Source organism: Schistocerca piceifrons, chromosome 4 (genome assembly GCF_021461385.2).
Source record: "Schistocerca piceifrons isolate TAMUIC-IGC-003096 chromosome 4, iqSchPice1.1, whole genome shotgun sequence".
Taxonomy (NCBI): Eukaryota; Metazoa; Arthropoda; class Insecta; order Orthoptera; family Acrididae; genus Schistocerca; species Schistocerca piceifrons.
Window position 1 is genome coordinate 388,686,752 of NC_060141.1, and position 27,630 is coordinate 388,714,381.

Consider the following 27,630-nt stretch of genomic DNA (forward strand, 5'->3'; position numbering starts at 1 on the left):
TCATGGGTAAAAAATAATGAAATAAAGTCTACTTGGAAAAATGATATTTTCCATGCATCTTTCCACTACGTCTTCTGCACAACATAAATTAATGACAAGTGTGGGAAATATGAAGGGAAGAAGGAATGGGGAACAGTTCACTGTTTCTGTTTAAAACCTTGGAATAGCAGAAAGGTACAAAACACAAAAAATTACAATGAGTGACAGTATAACAATAATGAATTTTCTAGCTCCTACACTGTGTTTTTCTGTTCACACCCTAGCAACAGCTTGCAAGATGATCAAACAAATATTATTCATGACCTAGTTAAAGGCAAGCAAATTCACATGCTGAGATGGCCACACAGTGATTTCCACCACCCCTCCCCACAGTGCACCTACAATAAGAATTGGGTTGGCTGACCAGAAAGAAGTGTGCCACACCCCCCACACAAATCATTACCTGTGTTTCCTGCTCATAAATACCTCCATTTCATAGTTAACAGTAAAGCAGACAAACCTTGTGATGGAGCAGGTGCAGTCTCGACACACAGATCCTACTAAACTTCTACTCTACAAAGTATGCTTACCAAGTAATGTTGGCAGCAGTAACAAACAAGTGAATACTGGCCAATGTTATCAGACTGGTGCCAATTTTCTCCACTACTGACAATACTGACAGTAATGTTTAGCAAGGAAAGACTGCAATATAGATGAGAGGTGACCACAAGAACCCTGATCATGCATTTGTCAGAGGATGGTATATTTTCAAGTACTGTTACATCAAAATATGTATTTATTAACTTCTCCCTGTGCATGAAGGCCTGCTACATTGTAGCATACAGTAGGTAAAAGTTGTTGAGTGTTGAACAGTATCTCCTGAATACACAATTTAATCAGTTTATCAGTGTTATTGGTTCAAGAGCCCATACTTGGCAGCAGTTACTCATGAAGTCAATGCCTTCTGAAAGTAGTTGATTACCCCACGGTTTATGCAATCCTCCGTCAGCTTCCATGGGAGATGACAAAAGTTTCCTACAATGAGCCACAGTACATTTGTATGAATCAAATTTGGTTTAAGGTTATTGGAAGGTATTCCTTAAATGTAACATTTTGGTTTCCCCAACATTTAATACTGCTCTTCATCTGACCACAGTACTGTATTGTGAAACACAGATGAGGCACATTCCAATCTGTCACTTAGTAAAGGGATGGTTGTAATCTTCCAAATATGGCATTTCTACGACAAACCATGATGATGATGATAATGTGTGAGGCTCCTATTAGATGTCAGTTTGTGGTGATTAATATCCATAATAAGAGTCATTTGAGAGAAAACCATTATATAGTCTGAGCATTACAGAGGATATATTGCTTCCGCTAGCAATTCAAATCACTGATATGAATTAAACGTTATTTTTGGCATATAAATTGTTAGAATAATTCATAGGAAAAATATAGACTGCAATTCTGACATTAACATCCCATCATCCTCAAAGCATAAACTACTCTGTGACTTACTTAAGCTTCAAAATTTACACTCATGGTGGGAGGAATTGAACTAGTGCGGACACTAGAACAAGCTTGCACCAGTCTAGCCCTGTCCACCGTGGGTTTAAATTGCATAACACAAACAGGACACACTGTATAGTTCATGCGCAAAGAATTAAAGAGAGGTTAATAGCTCATGCCCGGAGAATTACAGAGAGGTTAAATGTCAAAATAAAAACCATTTTTGACCATTTTACTTGACCACGATCCTTTGAGCTACTTGGATTTATTATTGCTTCTGATACTGATGTGAGACAAATTCCCTATTTCAAGAGCTCTCATCACTGTCTTTTACTTCCCTTGATTATATGTATCAGCCCCGATCTTGCCACTCAAAAAGATGTTAGGTTGTTATCTGATGGGTTAGGTTGGAACCTTCATAGAGCTATTTGCCTACTGTCAATTGCTGAGAGGTATTTATTTTGCCAAGAGATTAAATTAATTTACAAATCTCTGATGTGTAAAGACTAATATGGAGGCATGCGAAAACCAGTGTGCCATTCATTCATGTTTTACTCCGTCACTTTTGCAATGTGGCTTTCAACTGCAGTCAGTTTCCAGGCAATTAAATACTCATCACAAAAACAGTTTTAAAATGGTAGACAATTATAAGACTGTTACCCACTAGCAGCATTCTAAAACGTTTCCAAGAAGGCTATGTACAATTATAGTCAAAAGAATATCTATGACCTTGATGTGCAACATATCAGTGAACAATAATTAGATTAGGAAGATTCTGTCAACAACACAAGTTGTGTTTATCTCTGATTCTTGAACTGTCATAAGTAATTTGATTGTGTATCACACATAAGAGAGCAAACTACTATTGCAAAACACTTTACTAAAAAAAAAAAAAAAAAACTGCCAAATCTTGGGAAATTTTATAGAATCCTATGATCTAGCCATCACTATTTTCCTGGTCCTCTTTTATCGGAAAAAAAAGAGAGAGACAATATGATTACTAAATAGCTATTTCAAAGTGAAAAAAAAATTTTTTAGTTATAAGTGCATCATAATATTTTATTACACTAGTTACCTTGTGCACTTATTTCTTTTTATTCCAGTGAAACCTTTCAAGAACCCAATATAATCACTTAAGTAGGATAATATTTTAGTATTACCCATTGCAGAGCAGTGGAGTAAGATAATCAAGAACAAAAAGGGGAAAAAAGAAACCACATGAACTTGTGCTGTGGAATGACAGATATTCTATTATTATTATTATTATTATTATTATTAACTAGTGTTACACTTTTACCAAACCCATACTCTATTCACAAAGAGCAAAAGACAGTTCATTAAAAAGAGATCCACCCAAACTATGTACTTCTTACAGCAAACACTTAAGCTTATTTTGCAGGACAAACACAAAGTACCAATTAACAACCTAGAATTGTTCATGTTCCAAATTGTCCTTTTACACAAGACATAAGAAACAGCAAGCAGAGAGTTTAACAAATCACTCTTTTACATATGGGGATTTTCATAAGAAAATGATATGTCAGGTATGAAATATGCAGATAACATTTGTTAGATAAAGACATATTTGAAATGTGTAAACATGTTTTTTAAAATTTTTATGGAGTCTGAAAATGGGTGGACTTCACACTCATAAACCCTCAAACTGATTATTCTTTAATGACAAATAATTCCTTACACCCACTGGTTTCTGTATTTTTCTTCAGAAATGATTTAAATATTTAATAAATTTGTATGATGGGGGTTGGAGCTCACAATTTCCCAATTGTTGGCTTGGTTATGTTGTGAATAAATATGCTATTACATTGGATGACTAAAAATGTGATGCATTCAGAAGACATTGTCAGATGTCAATTTAACTTTGTAGATGTACACACTATTGGCAGCTATCTACATGATCAAACCAGCAACTCTTATGATGATCACCTAAGTGCATTAGTACTGTCTACATTTAGCATTGCTACCCAGCCCAGTAGGGCATACCAGGTGCGTGAACAACTACAGATGCTGAATGAGCATTGCTGATGACATGGAGATGCCATATACTCCGACGAGACAGCTTTAAAGTGGCCTTATTGTGGGTGAAGAAATTGATTAAATGTATGATGGGATAAAAGAAATTATTCAGATAGTGAAGGGAGATGAAAATTTAATAGTCATGGGTGACTGGAATTCGAGAGTAGGAAAAGGGAGAGAAGGAAACATAGTAGGTGAACATGGAATGGGAGAAAGCAATGAAAGGGGAGGCCGTCTGGTAGAATTTTGCACAGAGCATAACTTAATCATAGCTAACACTTGGTTCAAGAACCATAAAAGAAGGTTGTACACATGGAAGAATCCTGGAAATACTAGAAGGTATCAGATAGATTATATAATGGTAAGACAGAGATTTAGGAACCAGGTATTAAATTGTAAGACATTTCCAGGGGCAGATGTGGACTCTGACCACAATCTATTGGTTAGATTAAAACTGAAGAAACTGCAACAAGGTGGGAATTTAAGGAGGTGGAACCTGGACAAACTGATTAAACCAGAGGTTGTACAGAGTTTCAGGGAGAGCATAAGGGAACAATTGTCACAAATGGGGGAAAGAAATACAATAGAAGAAGAATGGGTAGCTCTGAGGGATGAAGTAGTGAAGGCAGCAGAGGATCAAGTAGGTAAAAAGACGAGGGCTAGTAGAAATCCTTGGGTAACAGAAGAAATATTGAATTTAATTGATGAAAGGAGAAAATATAAAAATGCAGTAAATGAAGCAGGTAAAAAGGAATACAAACGTCTCAAAAATGAGATCGACAGGAAGTGTAAAATGGCTAAGCAGGGATGGCTACAGGACAAATGTAAGGATGTAGAGGCTTATCTCACTAGCGGTAAGATAGATACTGCCTACACGAAAATTAAAGAGACCTTTGGAGAAAAGAGGACCACGTGTATGAATATCAAGAGCTCAGATGGAAACCCAGTTCTAAGCAAAGAAGGGAAAGCAGAAAGGTGGAAGGAGTATATAGAAGGTCTATACAAAGGCAACATACTTGAGGAAAATATTCTGGAAATGGAAGTGAATGCAGATGAAGACGAAATGGGAGATACAATACTGCGTGAAGAGTTTGACAGAGCACTGAAAGACCTGAGTCGAAACAAAGCCCCGGGAGTAGACAACATTCCATTAGAACTACTGGCGGCATTGGGAGAGCCAGTCCTGACAAAACTCTACCATCTGGTGAGCAAGATGTATTAGACAGGCGAAATTCCCTCAGACTTCAAGAAGAATATAATAATTCCAATCCCAAAGAAAGCAGGTGTTGACAGATGTGAAAATTACCGAATATTCAGTTTAATAAGCCATAGTTGCAAAATACTAACAAGAATTCTTTACAGACGATGGAAAAACTAGTAGAAGCCGACCTCGGGGAAGATCAGTTTGGATTCTGTAGAAATATTGGAACACGTGAGGCAATACTGACCTTACGACTTATCTTAGAAGAAAGATTAAGGAAAGGCAAACATACGTTTCTAGCATTTGTAGACTTAGAGAAAGCTTTTGACAATGTTGACTGGAATACACTCTTTCAAATTCTGAAGGTGGCAGGGGTAAAATATAGGGAGCGAAAGGCTATTTACAATTTGTACAGAAACCAGATGGCAGTTATAAGAGTCGAGGGGCATGAAAGGGAAGCAATGGTTGGGAAGGGAGTGAGAAAGGGTTGTAGCCTCTCCCCGATGTTATTCAATCTGTATATTGAGCAAGCAGTAAAGGAAACAAAAGAAAAATTGGAGTAGGTATTAAAATCCAGGGAGAAGAAATAAAAACTTTGAGGTTCGCCGATGACATTGTAATTCTGTCAGAGACAGCAAAGGACTTTGAAGAGCAGTTGAACGGAACGGACAGTGTCTTGAAAGGAGGATATAAGATGAACATCAACATAAGCAAAACGAGGATAATGGAATGTAGTTGAATTAAGTCGGGCAATGCTGAGGGAATTAGATTAGGAAATGAGACACTGAAAGTAGTAAAGGAGTTTTGATATTTGGGGAGCAAAGTAACTGATGATGGTCGAAGTAGAGAGGATATAAAATGTAGACTGGCAATGGCAAGGAAAGCGTTTCTGAAGAAGAGAAATTTGTTAACATCGAGTATAGATTTAAATGTCAGGAAGTCGTTTCTGAAAGTATTTATATGGAGTGTAGCCATGTATGGAAGTGAAACATGGACGATAAATAGTTTGGACAAGAAGAGAATAGAAGCTTTTGAAATGTGGTGCTACAGAAGAATGCTGAAGATTAGATGGGTGGATCACATAACCAACAAGGAGGTATTGAATAGAATTGGGGAGAAGAGGAGTTTGTGGCACAACTTGACAAGAAGAAGGGACCGGTTGGTAGGACATGTTCTGAGACTTCAAGGGATCACAAATTTAGCATTGGAGGGCAGCGTGGAGGGTAAAAATCATAGAGGGAGACCAAGAGATCAATACACTAAGCAGATTCAGAAGGATGTAGGTTGCAGTAAGTACTGGGAGATGAAGAAGCTTGCACAGGATAGAGTAGCATGGAGAGCTGCATCAAACCAGTCTCAGGACTGAAGACTACAACAACAACAACAACATATTGTGGGTGGCTGTTTTGCTGGCTGGTTGAATCATGCAGAATTCAAATTTATGCAGCATTTGGATGTGACAATGTTCCTATGTTCAGAAAGCGAGGACAGGCACACTTGTCGTCAAGGTTCTGGTCAATCACGTCTAACCACCACACAGGAGGGTTCTTATATTGTGCACCAAGCACAATTATAATCTTTTTATAACTGTGCATACCATCCAAGAACAAGTAATGGACTCCCTGCAACATTCTCTGTCATCCCATGCCACTGGTCAGAGGCTAGCAGCACCCAGGCTAGGGAATTACTGTCCCATTTGTAGGCTGCTGTTAACACCAAATCACAAACAGCTACTTTTTGAGTGGTGCCATGACCAGGAAGCATGGACTGCTGATGAATGGCCTCCCAATGTTTTCAGCAATATGCACTACCTCAAATGATTATCTCTGGCGAAAAGAGCAGCAACCTGAGGAGAGTCCCGTTCTTCCAATGTTTTGGGGAGGCACAGTGGCATTACTCCTGGAGTTACAGCGAAAGCAACCACTGATATGACTTAAGGTCTTGCTTGATAGTGACAGAGAGAAATCCAAAGGCACAATGGTACCTCGTGGACTTTCTGCATCATCATGTATTACCTATCATGCAACAGTTTAGTGATGCCATTTTCCAGCAGAGCAATGCTCGACTATGCGTAGCACATTTCTCTGTGAACTGTCTGCATGGGTTTGGGACACTCCAATGTCAAGCAAGATCCGCAGATCTGTACTCAATAGAAGGTGTGAGGGAGCAGCTGGGGTGTCAACTCAATTTGATAACAAAAAACTGAGAAAAAATACAGCTCTTTCTTGCTGGAATTTAATGGACATCATATCAAACATAATGTTAAAAACAATAATAAACGAGAACCTGTAAATTAACTAACCAGTTTTCGTTTTTATGTAAGGACCACAAATTCTCGTCATCCCGAACTATTGTGGCTTGAAAAATATGGCATTCACCAAATTAATTTGCAAACAAAAAATAATAAAGTAAATATATAAATGATAAAATTTAAAATAAAAGGCGATTTTTCTTTTAACATGGAGTCCACTTTTGCCCAGTCTCAATACCCAAATATGGTGACAACATTGCATAATGATCTTCCACATAGAAAAAGCATGATTCTGAAGAGTCATGAGTGCATTTCTGACCCAGGCAATATGGTGATATTGCCTAATGATCCCCCACACGGTAAAAGCATGATTCTGAAGAGTCTCTTGAGTACATTCCTGACACAGATCAGAGACTCAAGCCCTCAATGCCCAAACATACTCAAGTACACTTATGTTTGAAGACTTCATGGGTCATTCCATCACCAACACTTTAAGGTATCCATTATGACATCTTTTAGTTGTTTTGTTTTTCATTTATGTGCTGATTCTCTATTTTTTTTAAAAAAAAAAAAGGATTGTGAATGTATATTACAATTTATGTCATAACTAAAGCAGCTGCTTCTGATGTATGGAGGCACGTGTTATTGAGTTCCAATTAGATGATAGGCACCTCTGCTGGTAGACAATGAGATAAAACATTCTTACATTCTTATAAAACATGACTATATTTATCTGAGTCCATTCTGGGTGAAACTTCAATTAATTCTCCCACACCAGCTGTAGCCATCCAACCCCAAAATGCCAATTTTATGCTGTCTTTTGGCTGTGGAAACAAAATTATCTGAAGAGTAACAAGTGTTACTGGATCTCCATAAAGACAGTCCACCAGTCTTGACCAACTAAATACTTCTTCAGTGGAGCATACCACCAAGTCACATAAGTTTTTGCTACCTCGAAGTTACAAAAACAGAACACTGTGCATGTTTGTTGGATGATGGGATTAATGTCCTAATACCCTGCACCCCCCTCCCCTCCTCCTTGCAGTCCTGTATTTATGCAATTCTCCAATATGAAGGCATCAGTAGATATCTATTACACTCACTGATAAATCAAGGTTCTATCAATTTCCTTATCTGAGATGGATTCTTCATGTAAGTACTGACAAGGCTCATTTTTGTCTGCTAGTAATTGCTTAACGCCCTAAAACTTTTTGGCAAGTGTGAAAACCTTCTTTAACCTCCTACTGATATCTCCATATCCACATTTTCATTGTTACCACTAAGATGACAGTTACTTAGATGCAATACACACAATCAAGTAACCTTATTCCCACATACTGATAATGCAGTTTCTAGTTTTCTCAGATAAAACATGGTTCCATAAGAACTACTAACTACTCATTTTCTCATCATGTATGGCTGTCAGAGCAATTCATGCATAATACTTGAGAAAATCTGTCACTATGATGCTACAATTAATGTGCATTTGGAGATCATGCTTATTGACAACTCCAATCAGGGATATGACTGTACATGATAGCACACAGCATTTTGTTGTTAGGCTTACAGTTTGACTTCAGAAAAGGAACATGAGCAGAAAATTAAATTTATTGTTTTGTGTGCAGCATATCTGCGGAGTTGATAAGATGGAGGCAGTAGGTTTCTTTTTTAATTAACACTGGCATCTGATCGTGAAGACCACACTATACTTTCATCTAAGTTAGAGCACTGTGGAGGTAGGTCTCCACCAAACCAGTGGTTCCTTAAATATGTGGCAAACAGGAAGTTCCAGACTGTCCTCTGTAGTCTCGTACACTTTGATCAATATACTTGTGTCACTGACAAACATTCCAATTTTTGAAACACCATTTAGAGTGCTTAGGAGGTCAGTTATGTTGATTAAAAACAAGACCAAGTCCAAATCAAACCTAGTGGAACTCCGCATTTTATGTTCCCCATTCCGAATGTAGTTTTACTTCTATGGTACAGTTTGTCAATGTCAACTTCAGCTTACTGTTAATAAAGTTACAGAATCAATCTGTGCAATATGGTTACCATAACAGATTATTTTCCCAAATAGAGTCTTACTGTCTATACCAGGCACATTCAGGAGGTGGCTTGCTGAGTAAGAGTGCTCACACTCTCCAGTTTTCAAATCTTGTCTGATGCAGTTCCCAACAATCAGTCTTTCCTTCTCATCCCATTTGTAAGTCTCCCCTGATCCGCAGTTCTAGAACTCTCCAGTCCTTTTCCTTCATCCCTCTCCCTTCCTCTTCAACCCTTCTGCCTGAAGAAGGAGTCACTGTCTCCAAAAGCTTGCCTAAGTATAACCTTCTTTTATATGTATGTTCTGCTGCTGCTGCTTGGTGAGTAGATTTTTTATCTATCCAATTAAATTATTTTCCATATTTTACACAAGTTGTTTTGTCTTTAACCATTACTGTGGTGTTAACAAATTATTGACATCCAGAGAAATTAAAAAGGACTTGGTACACAATATAACACCTGTGCACTTAATGTTAAAAGGGAGGTCTCAGTTTTCTTTAGATCATCATTGATTTCCTTCATTATGTTCTTTATGTCCATGACTGCTTCCAGATTCATCTCATTGATATCTCTATAGTTTACAGTGAAGCTAGCATCTGAGAAAAATGTGCAGCGTGATTTTTGAGTAACTCCGTCAAATTTCTAGTAGACTATACATTTATTTACAGATTTCTAACCAACAAAGTATTTCAGAGCAGGTTCTTGCCTCATAAAATTGAGATGCGACTGATAGTGAGTTACAAAAAATCTTATGTGGACTGAATGTTCATCAGCAAGATCTGTAGCAGTTATTCTGCCAAACATAGAAGTGAGAGCTTTGTGCCCTGATAATCCCTCGAAACAATCTGTCACGGCTTGATCTGAAGCAATTTACGTGTAAGCTTCTGCTGATATTAGGCTCTGGTTAAATTACCACTGTTCCTTCTATATTTACTGAAATTTTCATGATTCAATTGTTGTACTTAACATTAACAGTGTGTGTGTGTGTGTGTGTGTGTGTCAGCAGATGGTATCCGAGTGAAAGAAGGCTTCATGTACATCCCTATGCCACTTTGGTAATCTATGTAGCTGAAACTATGCCATATCAAGTGAGCTGCTGAAGGCCTCATGCAGTGAAAGTAAATCTTTGCGGACTATCTAAATGACATGACATTGCATGTTTCTAATTGAGATTTGTAATTTGATGTTAAAAGAGCCAGTTCTATTCTTATTATGCTACCAAGTGATAATACTTTTCATGCATGAGATCACGTACTGCATTCGTATGAGAGTGAAGATAAATTTTAAGATGATTATTAAACTAATTAAAGTAAGGCATTCAAATTTTAAAACTTATGAAGGATTTCTTTTTTGTTTGTTGATACAAAGGAGTAAAGTAGCTCTTTTTCGAGAAGCCACTGTGAACCTTCTGTGTTCAAGAAGTAATTAAACAAAATTACTGTAAAAAATAAAAGGGCTATTACATCACCAATACCTAAAAAACAAAAGAAATTACGTGATTGTACATAAATTTTGAGGAACCTTGACATTTACAAAGTTTATAAACTGAACCACTGTTCCTTCATAATACTGGTACCAGATGCCTGGTCTGCTGAAGAATGGTTCCTTGATGCAGTGTACCAGTTTCTACCATGGACATCCCACTTACGATGTTTCAGAATATGTTTCTACATGACTACATGAAGGAGAGGTATTCTACTTTAATTAGGATAATGAAAGAGTAGGTTGCACCACTCTAAATGATGTTACACTTTTTTCCTTGTGACCACTAACTTCCAGCAAGCACCTTGATCATAAAAACTACGTCCTATCTGTTGTTGCTAGATTTTTCAATCACTGTTGTTGACAGATGATCTGTAACGGATGAAAAAAGTAACAGTTTAGTCTGGCAACACTTGGCATTACTTCTGGAAGCTTAACAGAGCAATTACATTTTTACTGCAAAATAACAGTGCTAATAGAAGAAGTGGGCACAAGTAACTCTGAAATAATGCTGACTGAGTCCATGCCTCCATAGTTATGTGCTGTTTAGACAGTTTCTTGATTGCCTAATACTTACACAAAACATAGCTGTGTTGCTAATACATTACGTCTGCACTGACGTGTTGTGGGAGGCAAAACCTGATGTCACAAAATGTAAATCCATTCATGGAGCAGAGACTTTTGGTTATGAAGCCTTTAAACTGCATGTCTGTCTTACGACCCACCAAATGCATTTTTTCCCCTGGTATTTCTGCAGATACTTCTACTCTCATTTTGAGATGTATAGAGAGAGTCAGTAGAAACAAAAGCTACTCATGGGGAATATCATGTAACTCCTAGCATTACCACGTATTGTTTTGATTGCTATTACAAAAGACATAGTTTAATGTGTAATGAGGTGTGCCAAGGTGACAGGAATTGGAGTTTATGACAGTGATTAAGTAGAGTTATTATGCCTCATTTTCCACAAAGTGCCACCACATAACATTTTTCATTCAGATGCTGCTGGGATTACTGATTATGTGGTCCATTTCCTGCATATCTGCCTAGCTGTAATTTAATTACCTCTGTGTTAAAGGATTAAGACAATGAAAAAGTTAAAAGTAAAATTACTTTTTTCAGTTGCACTCTTTTGGAAACATTACTTGAATTTTGCTCCTACACTATTAAATGGGTAAGAAAAAAATAAAGGACATCTTTGTAAATTACCTCCAAAGCACATTGTACAGTGGATCAAGACAAGTTGCAGTATGGGAGAAGTCCACCTGATCTGGTCCACTGAAACTGCTACAGTTTCCATCACGTTTGTTGATCACTAAACACTTAAAGGAACTTATGTGATCACTCTGTGTCGGGAGCAAAACTAGAAAAAAAGAAAAGACTGGTAACTTACAAACACATTAATCTAACAAAATACAGAGGAGACATTTTGCATAAACATATGCAACTGTAACTAACTTCAGAGTCTCTAGGAATGCAATAAAGAAACAATGTAATGAAAGAATGCGCCCTCCCGCTTCCCCTTTCATCCTCCCTGTCATGCATACATGCACACAATTCTTCTGAAGATTCAAAGTTAAGTCAGTTGCAAAATTGAGCACTTAGTTTGCTATTTTCTACTAAAACCTACTTATACTCTGCTTGTTGGCCATGACCGTAGAGCGTGTCAGGCTCAAGGAATTAATGAGACTCTCATCAATTTTGAGATATGTCTGGTCCCCAGAAGCAGCAACCCATGTTGCCCTTCGACCATGTCGGGGCCCAATGTTTGGCACAAGGCCTGGAATCGAATACCAGGGACCATCTCTTGGTGGACGACCATCTTTTCGGCTACTGTTACCGGCTGCTTCGTGGCCTGGTGGCGGAGCGGGACGACCCAGTTGGCCTTTCTGAAACAAGAAAACACACATAAATCCATAACTATCTAGACATCTTTAGTGTACATATAGATATTATTAACTTACAGCTAATTAGGTAATCATCATGCATATGGATCACTGTAATTACCTTGTGCAGCAGAAAGGATATGACTTTTGATCTTCAATTTTTGACAGTTAAGATCAGAGCAGTTCACAAACCAACTTACCATTTGGTGCCCCCACTCCTCCTTTTGTCTTGCTCACCTTCACACACATCAGTTTTCAGTACTAATTTTCATACACATAGTATACAAATTTTGCAGTCATGTACCCCTGGCATCCCTCTCAGCTAGATGCCACAATGGGCACTATTAACTGTGATACACTATGTACAGAAATCTACCTCTGATACCCCTTTCACCTTGGTGCCCCAAGTTGTCCCTTGTGTTGCTTCGATCTTAAACTGGCCCTGATCAAAATTATAATTTTATAGTATCAAACTGCTCTAGACAGTCCCTTTTCCTGTTTATAAGATTCATCAATCTTTCACCATAGCATATATTCCACAAAAAGGCAGAAAAGTGTAGTCTCCATCTTCTCACTCTTTAATCCTTTTATTAAGCTGTTGTGCTCTAATGACATTCTCAATTGGTTCATTAGAGAAGTTACTTTTGAGCAGCAATGCAAATGTATCATGAAACTGTTAAATTTAATATTAGCATCTCGATCCTTATAAAACACATCACAATCTACCTCTTATATATAGCTATTACAAATAGAACACTAGCTTTTTTGACAAGAGCAAAAACCATTCAAACCTTGTTAAAAGAATCATCCCAGTATTCATATGAATTATTTCCAGAAATCACACTAAACCTAAATCAGGCTGAACCGACTATAATTTCAGTGTAACTCCTCCACCCACTATCACTTTAAGTATAGGCAGCTATTATCAACACTCTCAATGCAATGAAGATTTAGTAATAACTGCTCACAGATTATGTAAACCTTGTCCCATGAGAATAGGTCATTAAGCAGTTAATTTATTATTTCAATTATGTTTCGTACATAAATGTAAGGACTGAAAAAAAAAGAGTTCCATGATAATGACATTCTTACCCTGCATGAAAAATTCTTAACCTGTGTGAAAAACACTGAGGAATGCTTCTATCCACAATTTACCAACACATTTTTCATTTGTATTTTGGAACAAAGGAACCTTTTAAATTCTGAAAAAATAATCTTATCTTCAGAGGACACAAGATGTTCACAATTACCTAATAATGTGGAAAATATTACTCTGGTCAGACTTTTTATAAATTATTGTGAATACCTGTGACACATATGCCTGGAACAGATCAAAAACATTTAATTGCTAGGCAATGAATTAGGGATGAACATGAAGCCTTTTTTTCTTTCAGATACCATCAGCTGATCTGTAGAGGCACACATTGCTGGGAATCACATCAAAACAACCACCACCGCCCCCTGCCCCAAGAGCCTATGTATGAATTGCTCAGACCAAGCCATGACAGATTGTTTCAAGGGTTTGTCAGGCCATAAAGCAATCACTTCCATACTTTTGGCAGAATAACTAGTACAGATCTTACTGATGAACATTTAATCCACACATGATTGAGATTGTTAGCAACTCATTGTCTGCCCCTGCTCAATTTTATGAGATAAGGACTTGTACTGAAATACTTTGTGGGTTTAACAACACTACCAATTCCGGTGAAAAGCATCTAATCATATTTAGAGCAGAACTGGTACATAAATGTATAGTCCACATGAAAATCTGAAATGTAAATGAGAAACTTCAGGCAGCAGCTAAGGAACATTGCAACAATTCACATAAGAAACATTATTCAAATCAAGAAAAAGGAGGTATTACAACACAGGCATAGGAGAAACAGAAGAGCACAGAAAGCACTCTAATACTTCATTAAATTGATGTTCCTATAGTTTCTCAGTATTATATTCCATCTAGAAAGATAATTCATTCTGCAGTGGAAAGGGGGCTAATCTGAAACTTCTTGGCAGATCAAAACCATGTGTCAGACCAGAATACAAACCAGGAGCCTTCATCTTTCGCAAGCAATTGCCCCACCAGCTGAGCTCTCCAGGCAGGATTCGCTACCCTTCTTCACAGAGGACTAGCACACAGTTTTAATCTGCCGAGAAGTTTTATATTCTATGCCTGATACAAATCCATCACAGACTTTAGCAACCAGTTGTTTCACTAATAGGTTTTTGTCATTTCTGATGTAAAAAGCTAGCAACAGACAAGCTTTTCTCATGTTATACATCAAAAACTGTATAATTTTGTATCTATTACTTACCAAACAGCCAAGTTTTGCTCATAACAATTTATATTAATGAATCAGCTATTCATAGAAATGTTCATTCAGAAGATGATATAGTTACACACCTGGAAACTACCAAATGTATAGACCTCTCCTCTTGAAGAGAGAATGACAGTATGGCTGCTGCCTGCCGCAACCTGGACTGCGGTGTGAGGAAGCTTCACTCTTGTTGGCACCCCTCGTGGAGTCAAGTCTGCTAGGCCTAGTTGACCACTGGTATTGCTGCCAAATGTCAGTACCTCACCTCCTGAGAGCAGCAGTACTGTGTGGTGTAGACCACAGCTGACCTGTGAGGGAGAGGCTTGTCAGGAGATCCAGTGAAGAATGCTGGTATCTGTCTTTTGGATTTTAAAAATTAACTAATCATATAAATAGAGACATCAGCTAGAAAATGTTAACTTTCATTCAATGCCAGTTTCATTTGAGAAAGAAATCTTTCACTTTATATGGAATGTGCATGTGTTGGTAGGATTGGGCAACAATTCTGTTCACATTTTCAGCTGTATTAGATTTTTCAATTGTATGTAGTTATATTTCCAGTGCTGATTTCAAATGTGAAAATCGTCTTCCTCTCCTGCTGCAATTTTCAAACAATTCAGTGGCTGCTGTTAATTTTTCATGCCAAAATTAATTCAAAAGAAGTGCTAGCACCAATGTAGCAAAACAAAGATTATCCACTGTTATACATGACAAGTTAAAAGGATATGCTTGCTACACTAGGATTCAAACACAAGAGTCCTAGCTACTGCAGGACAAGTGCTACTGATTAGAATATCTGAGCACATCACATGGACTGTCACATGTCTTAAATTTTCTATGAGCACCACCTCTCATGATGGAAATATATTGGATGTAATGACAACGCAAAGACCTGACCTCATTGACAGGACACCAGGAAGATGCACTCATGCCATAAGCATTTGGCAGAGGCTTCACAGAAACACTTTCGGACTATTTCTCGACTACGCTACTCTTGAACAGCACATGGGAGAAATGAGCATCCAAATATTTGCATGCAAGCTCTTATTTCTCTTATCCCAATAATGGTCACTTCTCCCAATGTAGGTGCGACTCAACAAAATATTTTTGGCAAATGTGACTGAAATTTTATGGAAAGATCTCATTGCAACTAAAAATAGCTTTCTTGTTTTCATATTCATTGCAATCTCTCCCCTACTTCATTAGAATACAAAACAAGCTAACCTTCTCTTAACTTTGTCCATGTCCTCCATCAATCCTATCTTGTAAGGATCCCATTCTGTGCAGCAAAAACAGAAGAGGATCGATAAGCATATTGTAGGAAGTCTCTGCATCTTCTATGCAATCTACCAATAAAACACAGCCTTCCCCACATTTTTATTTGATGATTATCAATAAAACACAGCCTTCCCCACAACATTTGCTACATAATGGTTCCAATTTAAGTTGTTTGTATTTGTTAGTCCTAACTATTTAGCTGATCAATAACCTTAAAATTTTTGTGTTTATCATGTAACCAAACTTTAAAAGTTACTTTTTTAGTATTTACGTGTAGGACCACATACTTTTTATTATTTTGGATTGACTGCCACTTTTCACACCATGCATATACCTTGTTCAGATCATTTTGCAATTTGTTTTTAATCTTCTGATGGCTATATTAGATGGTAAATGACAACATCATCTGCAAACAATCTATGAGGGCTGCTCAGACTGTTTCCTAAATCACTTATGTAGCTTAAGAACATGAGAGACCCTATAATACTTCCTTGGAGAATCACATATATCGCTTTGGTTTCACTAGATGCCTTGCCATCAATTACTATGAATCGTGATCTACCTGACAGGAAATCATGAATCCCAGCATGCACAATTGGATTTGAAGCTGCTTGTGAATAATGATGCCAAAAGCCTTCTGGAAATCTAGAAATATTGAATCAACTTGAGATTTGCTATTGATGGCACTAATTACTTAGTGTTAACATATCAACAAAAATAATATACTTGAAAATATAATAATAATATAATGGAAGGAAACATTCCACGTGGGAAAAATTATATATAAAAACAAAGATGGGGTGACTTACCGAACAAAAGCGCTGGCAGGTCGATAGACACACAAACAAACACAAACATACACAAAATTCAAGCTTTCGCAACAAACTGTTGCCTCATCAGGAAAGAGGGAAGGAGAGGGGAAGACGAAAGGAAGTGGGTTTTAAGGGAGAGGGTAAGGAGTCATTCCAATCCCGGGAGCGGAAAGACTTACCTTAGGGGGAAAAAAGGACAGGTATACACTCGCACACACGCACATATCCATCCACACATACAGACACAAGCAGACATATTTAAAGACAAAGAGTTTGGGCAGAGATGTCAGTCGAGATAGAAGTGTTGAGGCAAAGAAGTTGTTGAAAGACAGGTGAGGTATAAGTGGCGGCAACTTGAAATTAGCGGAGATTGAGGCCTGGCGGATGACGAGAAGAGAGGATATACTGAAGGGCAAGTTCCCATCTCCGGAGTTCGGATAGGTTGGTGTTGGTGGGAAGTATCCAGATAACCCGGACGGTGTAACACTGTGCCAAGATGTGCTGGCTGTGCACCAAGGCATGTTTAGCCACAGGGTGATCCTCATTACCAACAAACACTGTCTGCCTGTGTCCATTCATGCGAATGGACAGTTTGTTGCTGGTCATTCCCACATAGAATGCATCACAGTGTAGGCAGGTCAGTTGGTAAATCACGTGGGTGCTTTCACACGTGGCTCTGCCTCTGATCGTGTACACCTTCCGGGTTACAGGTCTGGAGTAGGTGGTGGTGGGAGGGTGCATGGGACAGGTTTTGCATCGGGGGCGGTTACAAGGATAGGAGCCAGAGGGTAGGGAAGGTGGTTTGGGGATTTCGTAGGGATGAACTAACAGGTTACGAAGGTTAGGTGGACGGCGGAAAGACACTCTTGGCGGAGTGGGGAGGATTTCATGAAGGATGGATCTCATCCTTCATGAAATCCTCCCCACTCCGCCAAGAGTGTCTTTCCGCCGTCCACCTAACCTTCGTAACCTGTTAGTTCATCCCTACGAAATCCCCAAACCACCTTCCCTACCCTCTGGCTCCTATCCTTGTAACCGCCCCCGATGCAAAACCTGTCCCATGCACCCTCCCACCACCACCTACTCCAGTCCTGTAACCCGGAAGGTGTACACGATCAGAGGCAGAGCCACGTGTGAAAGCACCCACGTGATTTACCAACTGACCTGCCTACACTGTGATGCATTCTATGTGGGAATGACCAGCAACAAACTGTCCATTCGCATGAATGGACACAGGCAGACAGTGTTTGTTGGTAATGAGGATCACCCTGTGGCTAAACATGCCTTGGTGCACAGCCAGCACATCTTGGCACAGTGTTACACCGTCCGGGTTATCTGGATACTTCCCACCAACACCAACCTATCCGAACTCCGGAGATGGGAACTTGCCCTTCAGTATATCCTCTCTTCTCGTCATCCGCCAGGCCTCAATCTCCGCTAATTTCAAGTTGCCGCCACTCATACCTCACCTGTCTTTCAACAACTTCTTTGCCTCAACACTTCTATCTCGACTGACATCTCTGCCCAAACTCTTTGTCTTTAAATATGTCTGCTTGTGTCTGTATGTGTGGATGGATATGTGCGTGTGTGCGAGTGTATACCTGTCCTTTTTTCCCCCTAAGGTAAGTCTTTCCGCTCCCGGGATTGGAATGACTCCTTACCCTCTCCCTTAAAACCCACTTCCTTTCGTCTTCCCCTCTCCTTCCCTCTTTCCTGATGAGGCAACAGTTTGTTGCGAAAGCTTGAATTTTGTGTATGTTTGTGTTTGTTTGTGTGTCTATCGACCTGCCAGCGCTTTTGTTCGGTAAGTCACCCCATCTTTGTTTTTATATATGAAAATATAATAATATGGATATGTTGTAATACCAGTTCCCAACTGTGGAATTCTGAGAAATTGGTGTCAAGGGGAAAAATTGATATGACACATGGGGTGAAACACGCACCAAGGTCATGACTATCATATTGTAGAACATGCTCTAGAACAAGGTACTGTATACATCCACTGTCTATGTCCATTCACCCTAACTGATAACTTGGTGGTAGTATCACCAATAGGAAAGGACAAACAGTGTTCACATAACAGCTGGTATACGATGTGTCATTTCACAGGTGACTTTCCCTTCGATAGTGTATATTTTGCCAATTACATGGCTAGTACAGATGGTGGTAGGAGAATGCACAGGGCAAATCTTACAGTGACGATGGTTGCAGGGGTAGGAGCCATAGGGTAAGGAAATGGGTGCAGAGGAAGCATAGCATCTGACCAGTATACCGCAGAGACTGTGGGCGGGACAGGTAAGGGAGACAAAAAGCTATTCTAGGTGTGGTGGGCAAAATGTCAGATAGAATGCACTTCATTTCAGTGGATGCTTTTAGGAAGTCATAGCCATGTCGAAGTAGCTACTTAATACATTCTAGTCCAGGATAATACCGAGTGACAAGACCCCTAGTCCTAAGTTACTTTTTGGAGGTATCAGTAGTACCAGGATTGGATACAATAGCCCAGGAAATCTGCTCTTGGAGTAGACTGGTGGAGTATTATATTCAGTAAAGGTTGAGATGAGAATGGTGATGTACTGCTGTAAGGAGTCTGCATGGGAATGTTTGACAAGGAAAGGTTGGCAACTGTCAAAATGTAAGTACTGTTGTCTGTTACTGGGTTTAATGTGAAAAGAAGTGCGCAGCTGACTCTCCTTGAGAATGAGGTCAACAACAAGGAAAGTGGCATGGGATTCAAAATAAGATCATGTGAATATTAACTGGGAGACTGTATTTACAGATTCCAAAAATTTCAACAGTTCACCCTCACCATGGGTCCATATGGCACAAATGTTGCCAATGTATCTAAACCAAGCCAGGGGTGGAATGCTTATCAAGTCCAAGAAAGCCCCTTCTAAGTGACCCATGAAAAGGATGGCACAGGAAGGAGCCACCCCAGTTCCCACAGCTGTGCCACTGATCTGTTTCAATGTCAGAGGTAAAGTAGTTGTTGGTAAGTATAAAGCTGATTAAGGTGAGCAGGAATGAGATCATAGGTTGGAATTGGGTGGACATTGGTTGAGGTAATGTTCAGCAGCAAACAGACCATGTGCATGGAGAAGATGGCATCAATGGTGACAAACAAGGTATGTGGTTGGAGTGGGATGGGACAGATTTCAGATGATCCAGGAAATGATTGATGTCGTTGATACAGTATAGATTCTTTGTGCTATAGCTTGCAGGTGTTGCTCAACTAAGACAGATTTACGTGCACTGGATGCTTTGAGACCAGCTGGTATGTAAATACTGTTTAGCCTTCTCCATTGGTTTGACTAAATTTCTTTTAATTTCATCAATGATCACAAAGCTTCTGGTCCTTAGACTACTGGTTTCAGTCAGCGATGACCATCTACAGATCTGTTTTGTAACAGGTACTAAAATAACAAAAGCCGTAGTGGCATTGCCACGGAATACACACACTATCAGCTTAGCATCACTGCACATATTTAAAACAAATTGTGTGATGATGCTAAGCTGATTTTGTGTATATTCTGTGACAATGCCATTATGGCTTTATTATATTAGGACATGTTATAAGGCAGATCTGAGGATGGTCATTGCTGACCAAAACTGGTAGTCTAAGGACTGAACGTTTTGTGATCATTAATGGAAATAAAAGAAATGTATTATACACTTCGGTGGTATCTACCACTATTAAATCTCTGCATCGAGCAGCAACGTGCTCCATTATGCACAGTCAAGAAATGCATTCTCCGTGCGTGGCCCACTGCTAACATTGCACGCCACCTTCGTATACATATGCTTCAAAACACAGCGACTGGCCACCCATAACACTCAGCGAGTAGTTACCCAGAATATATAGCGACCCCAGCCACTGGCTCTATTAACTATGGAGCCTCATTTAATGCCACTCCTGATGTCTGCAAGTGGGTTCTCATTATACTATGTTGTACTCCTCAATTTGGAAGTGCTACACTGCAGTGGACCTGCTGTTTGATATTGAATTCAGCTGTGTTCTGGATTTAGAATCCAAATGCTATGCTGGAACTTGGACTTCAACATTCACTAGGCTTAGTATATCAACAGACTTGTGATTTCCATCAGAATTCTGCATTTTACTTGCACATCATGGACATTGGTATAACACCATCAATTTATATAATTTGGCAGTTGGTAACAGAATTATTTGTATCAGTGTTGTGTCAATGAATCATAGGACAATGATATATTTATTGTGTTATTCCTAGTTATAACACAGTAAAATGGCGATGAGCCAGCTACCATCTACATTGGAAGCTCTACTAATGCAGCTTATTCATCAACAGGATGAGAACCAGAAGCTGCTACTGAACACTCTCCAACCACTTCTTCAAAGCTTTTTCTTCCTCTGATGAGACTTTAGAGGATTATGAAGCCTATGAATCAGGATTACTGGAGCATTTCCATGCATTCGAGGTAACTGACACCAGCCTCATGCAATCTTTGTTTCTGTCATGGTCCAAACCTGACATTTACCGGCTACTGTGCAAACTGGCCCACTTATCTAAGCCTTCAGAGCTTACCTTTTCAAATATTTGTTTGTTGCTGACTAAATATTACCAGCGGCATACCCATGTCATTCCCTCCTGGATAGCATTTTACCAATGCAAGAAACAGCCAAACCAGACTCATAAAGAATGGGCTGCAGAGTTGCAAGGTTTAGAGTGAAAATATTATTTTGTTCCCCTCAAAGTATGGAGTCACACGCACAAGAAACGATCAGGGACATGATCATCCAGGGTACTCCAGACAGGGATTTCCAACATGAGGCACTTCAACTTGAAGGCCCATCATTAGACATAGTTTTGGACTTAGCACAAAGCTTCGAAGTGATCTGAGCAGCAGGCAAGAAAATGAAGTCATGGATTGACATGGTAGCCATTAATGTAAACACATGCAAGCCAGCAGCAAATGGCCACACTAATGGCAATTTTGATGTAGCAACTGTACACGAAGGACTCCATATCATTAACCAATAACATCCTCCACCCCGCTCGAGCCGAGCAAACCAGTCTTGGATACCAAAACTATTGCCGTTATGTCTGGATTTTTTTAAAGAACATCAACGTGAAGACTTTCCTGGCAGATGGGCCTATTTTCAAAACTGTGCTACCAATGGCCATTTAGCTTACGCATGTCATAAATCCCTGATGTTGGCCCAACACAGCAGATAGTTATTGCAATGGACGCATCTGATATAGGTGTCAGAGTGGTCCTCACACACATGGAGGTGGATGGCTCTGAGCACCCTGTAGCCTATGCATCGATAACATTGACTGAACCCAATGCAGGTTCTCCCGAATAGAAAAAGAAGCACTGGCTATCATCTTCACATTAAAGAAATTCCACGTTTTTGTTTATGGAACAAAGTTACACTTTGTCACAGTCCATAAACCACTGATCTTTTTATTCAATCCAGCAGTGAAGATTCTAGACAGAACTGCTCACTACCTCCAGCAATGGACTTTATTTTTGGAATGCTACCAGTATGAGATTCACTTCTGCAACACAACTCAGAATGCCAATGCTGATGCCCTATCCTGCCTTCCATGGGGACCTGATCCAGAGCTCAACAAAGAAGAAATCCTGTGTTTTCACATTGATGAAGAAGTAGATGCTGCCACAGATTCTTTTCCCATTACCAGCTCCCAGTTCGCATACGCAACTGGTAGAGACAAAGTACTCCAACAAGTCCAGAGTCACATACTTCATGGAAGGACCGAACAACAACCTCCCAAGGGTTCAGCTGCATTCTGTAGTTCTTTAATGCCCACCAACAGCTCATGTTGATCGATGGAGTAATTCTACTTGTTTCTGATGAGGGATATCCACTGGTAGTCATTCCTTAGTCTTCTTATTGCACCAAGGTCACTGGGGTTATTCTGAACTAAACTCCTGGCTCATAGGTTTACTTACTGGCTGGGCATGAACTAGGAGATTGATTGACTCAGCCAAACATGTCCATCCTGCCCAAGCCAGCAGGCAGCCCCACGACATTCACTTGCTTCTTGGCCACGATGTGCTCGCCCTTGGAAATGGGTACACATTGATTTTGCCAAGCCAGCGTTTAACACCATATTCTAGACAGTGGTTGACACTTACTCCCGATTTTCTTACATTGTCCGATGTAATGCCATGTCAGCCACAAACACCATCACAGCCTTAGAAAAATTTTTGCGATTGAAGGTCTGCCGGAAGAGCTTGTAACTGACAATGGTCCATAATTCTATAGCCAGGACTTTCATGGTTTCTGTGCCCAGCACGGCATTCACCACATTCCAGCGTGCCTCATCTATCCACAATTGAGTGGAGAAGCCGAGAGGATGGTCCACACTTTCAAAACTCAGATGACAAAATATCTCCAGGATCACTCCACCAATGCATCACTAATTTTTGTTGAGCAGTTACATGTCCATACTTCTTGAAGACAAAAGTCCTGTGGAACTTCCCACAGACAGCAGCCCAAGACCCTCTTGCGCTTGCTCATGCCGACGCCATGGCCACCAACACCACTGCCTGCTTCCAAGTCCCACCCTGGAACCTTGGGTGGGCGAAAGGATTTGACCAGCAACCAGCCTGAATTCCAGTAACAATCGTCCAGCACTGCACTTCATCATTCACTAGGCTTAGTATGTCAATGGACTTGAGATTTCTGCTGGAATTCTGCATTTCACTTGCACTTGCACTTCCTGGACATTGGTATAATCACCATCAATTTATATAATTTTCCATAAAGTGTTCATCTACAACTTGGTGTTTGGTAACAGAATTATTTGTAACAGTATTGTGTCAATAAACCATAGAATGGTGAAATATTTATTGTGTTATTCCTAGTTGTAACAAGTTCCTGGATCACTGTTTTAATCCATGACTATGTCACGACTTCTGAAATTGGTACGACAACCACCAAATCATCAGTTAGGATGAATGGGTATAGACAGATGGTGTACAACACCAACATGATAGTGGTGACCTTGGTGCCTGTTTCACCACATGTGCCATCTGGATTCTTCTCCCTGACACAAGTTTCTAAGAATTCCACAGATGAAAACTGGCGTTACAACATGTCCATGGTTCTTGCAACTCACCTGGCCTCAATTTACATTACTTTCTTCAAACCCAATATTTCTTCTCAGTAACTATTCCTTTCTTCACTCCCTTTTAGTTTTCTGTATATTTTATTTTCTGATCTGTCTATTTTTCTCTGCCTGCTATATCTACACATATAATGTACTTAGCTTTCAATTCTTATTAACTCTTGTGCACTGTTTGGTTAGTAATCTCTGCCTTGCTTATTTCTCTATCACCTTTAAGCTCTCAGGTTCTCAGATGACCAATAGGAAACATGGGAAATGAGCCATGTGTGTGCTTGCTGGGAGAGGGCAGTGGGCTAGCAGGTAGGGCAACTCCCTCTTGTGATCAGTTTTCTGACAGAGCAGACACTGTCCCTTGTGTTCAACCCATCTGCCTCTGACCTCATTCACCAAGAGAGTCACACACATGCGCACCACCACCTCTAAGAGCTCATACAGCTTTAACTTACTCAACCACCTAGACTGGCAGTTGTCCTTTACTCCCATCCCAGGATGTGTCCTACATAACCCGTTGTTAAGAATATATCTACATTTTCTGTATTTCACTCTTTTATTTCAAACTGCCTCACTTCCAACACCCACACATTGCGCTCACATCTTGAACACTTTATTAGTCATCATCTCGGGAATATTCGGTATAGGAATTTACCCTTGGTAACAACATATCTGTCAAAATTTTTAGTGTTGTGCTCAAAAATCCTATTAATCTACAGTTTGATAAGTTTGATGTGCAGTATTATATTTGGCATTGTGTGAGTTATCTGCCACTGGAACATTTAGAATTTTTGTTAAACTATTCTTTCCATCTGTTGACAAATTCATATCATTGTCTTGGTAAAGTGATATTTCAATATGTTAGCAACAGTCCAAAAAATTTTATATTTCCTGTTTTAAACGTATTGCTGCTCTTGGGGAGGGGGCAACCCTACTGAGTCTGTGAGATGGTTATTTTCATCCTCATGCAATTTGTGATTTCTATACCCTCTTTTTTTCTTAAGGAGTTCCCTGGTCAGTTTCTGTTTCTCTTTAGAAATAAGTTAGTTTTTCTGTTGGTTTTTGCATAAATTTGTCCCTCATTAACTGTCCATTTTGATTAGTATTCAAGCAATCAACAACAAACCAAGGCTTTTATAGTTGGTATATCTTGTCCTAATATTGAACTTTCTTTCACAACTGTCCAGACATTTTTATTATCATGATCTTCATTTTGCATTTTACTTTAAGACTGTGCATCTGATCTTCTTTAACATATTGTTTGGATATGTTTGGAGACATTAATTTCATTGCATTTAACTTAAGAGTACCATTTACTACTTTATATAGAACTTGAATCTGGCCTTTACAAGAAAGTGATCTAAAATATGGTCTGCTTCCCTCTGACTTTTATATTTTGTCTGCATTTATGGTGTTCTTGTACTTCAATTATTATACAGTCAATCTGATTTTTAGAAGTACCAATTCTTGATTTCTATAAATGACAAAAATGTGCACTACTCTTTCGCAGAGGAAGTCATTCAATTGACAAAATGATACTTTAGTGTGTGGATCTCAATGATATAAAACAGTATGAGGATAAACTGACAAAAATGTCAGAATATATGGGGGTTGGTGATTGAAGAATGTACCTGACAGCAACAGAGCCAATAAGAAAATACATGACTTTTAAAATTTTTTTTGGCTGTGTGTATGTATGCATATGTGTGTGTGTGTGTGTGTGTGTGTGTGTGTGTGTGTGTGTGTGTGTGTGTGTGTAATAACTGACACAGGAAAAAAATCTTGATGTAAAATAGGGTTGAAATATACAGTTTACACATTTACACAGGTGGACACAATGATACACAGTTATGATTACAAAAGGAACTTGCCTGTGCAACAGCTGATGTTCCATGACTGGAAGGTAGAACAACACGAGCTGGAAACAGTTGCGCTGTGCGAGTTGCTTCTCGTTCTGCATCACTTCCTCCAGCTTGTTCTTCACCTGTCACCCCAAAAGTACAGTCTTACCATTCAGTAAATGGATAATCAAAAATTAGAAAAATAACAATAAAATTGTAAACAATGGAAACAGTCATTTCTTGCAGCAACCAAAGATCACAGGTTCACGCCACAGTCTACCACGAAGTTTCAACAGCCATATAAATGTAAGTGTAATGAAATTACAAAACAGCACTCATATGCTTAATTTACCTGCTTTATGGTTGCCAGGTTACTAAAGAAATAGCTCCCTCTTCTTAGTTTTCAACAATACACATCACAAAAGGGGCCATGAATTCTTTTCTGTAGTAGAAGTTGTTTCCGGGATGTATCTCAATGGAGATGATGGTTGTGTTTGTGTTAACATTTTTCTGAATCAGAAAAGTTACTCCTATCCAAAGCCTCACCTTCAGCCCTATACCCAACTTGAACCATGTTGGACTTGTCAAAGATCTTCTCTCTATCTTCCAATCCCTTCAATGGAAATGTTTCTTTGCCATCAATCCCTCCAACCAAAGCCAACCTAATCCCAATGTTAAACCCTGCCTCTCCCAGTTCATAACGCTATCCAACCATGACTTCCTCCTCCCACGTAACCATCCCCCAGTCACCTTTCAGGAATTCCTTACCTCCGATATGGCCTCACCATGCATCCTCAAGTTTCTACCTAAGAAGACACACCTTTTAGCAGAAGAAAGGACAGCTGTAAACAGTCTCAAAACTGATCCTCACCTTATCAAGATAAAGATTTCCCCACTACCTGGAAGGTCTCTGCCAATTGTCTGACTCCTCCACTTACAAACTCTGAGAAAGTGGCTCCATCCCAGAAGTCCAGCAGAACCTTCAATCCCTGCTTAAATCTTTAGGCCCTTCCCAGAACCTCTCTGCTGAATCTGTTTCCACCCTCTTCTCAATGACATCTCACACAATATTCTACATGCTCTCCAAAATTCAAAAACCCAAGAACCCTGGGCACTCCACTGCAATTGGTTGTCGTACCCTCACTGAAAGAATTTTGGCTCTCACTGACTGACACCTCCAACCAACTGCCCTAAATACAGCCTCCCATGTTGAAGATACCAACCACTTCCTTCAACAACTGTACACAAACCCAACCAACCTCTTTACCTCCTGTATCTGTACTTGTCACTGTTGATCCCACTTCCCTATACATCACCATCCCTCATGCCATGGTCTTGCTGCTACTGAACACAATCTTTCCCAAGGTCCTTCAAACTCTAAAACCACCACCTCATTCCTCATACACATCACCAACTTTATCCTAAAACACACCTACTTCTCCTCTGAAGAGGAAGTATACAGACAAATCTGTGGCACAGCCATGGGCACCCCCATGGCACCCTCTTATGCTAACCCTGTTTATGGGCCATGTAGAGGACACTTTCCTGGCCTCCCAAAACCTCAAACCCTTGCTCTCGTTCAGGTTCAGTGATAATATCTTCATGATCTGGACTCAGGGCCAAGACATCCTATCCTCATTCCTTCGCAGACCCAACACCTTCTCTCCCATCCCATTCACCTGGTCCTCCTCAACCCAGTGCCACATTCCTGGATCTCCTCCTCTCTGAAGGCTCCATCCATACGTCTGCCCAGATTAAACCCACCATCCACCAACAGTACCTGCATTTCAACAGCTGCTATCCCTTACACACACACACGCGCACACACACACACACACACACACACACACACACACACACACA

The 27,630-nt window shown here is 39.6% G+C and overlaps 2 protein-coding genes across 2 annotated transcripts in view; both read right to left on the reverse strand.

Moving 5' to 3' along the window:
• LOC124795864 (E3 ubiquitin-protein ligase MYCBP2-like) overlaps positions 1-12,594 on the reverse strand; it is a 91,091-nt gene extending 78,497 nt beyond the window's left edge. The window contains exons 1-3 of the mRNA XM_047259946.1: positions 12,513-12,594; positions 12,136-12,429; positions 11,715-11,868 (exon numbers count right to left, since the gene is read on the reverse strand). Coding sequence (XP_047115902.1) covers positions 11,715-11,868; positions 12,136-12,429; positions 12,513-12,594 — 530 coding nt within the window. The remainder of the gene's footprint in view (positions 1-11,714; positions 11,869-12,135; positions 12,430-12,512) is intronic.
• A 249-nt stretch (positions 12,595-12,843) lies between these two features.
• LOC124795865 (E3 ubiquitin-protein ligase MYCBP2-like) overlaps positions 12,844-27,630 on the reverse strand; it is a 145,577-nt gene continuing 130,790 nt past the window's right edge. The window contains exons 15-21 of the mRNA XM_047259947.1: positions 25,798-25,910; positions 14,796-15,017; positions 13,790-13,865; positions 13,698-13,712; positions 13,547-13,641; positions 12,967-13,064; positions 12,844-12,886 (exon numbers count right to left, since the gene is read on the reverse strand). Coding sequence (XP_047115903.1) covers positions 12,844-12,886; positions 12,967-13,064; positions 13,547-13,641; positions 13,698-13,712; positions 13,790-13,865; positions 14,796-15,017; positions 25,798-25,910 — 662 coding nt within the window. The remainder of the gene's footprint in view (positions 12,887-12,966; positions 13,065-13,546; positions 13,642-13,697; positions 13,713-13,789; positions 13,866-14,795; positions 15,018-25,797; positions 25,911-27,630) is intronic.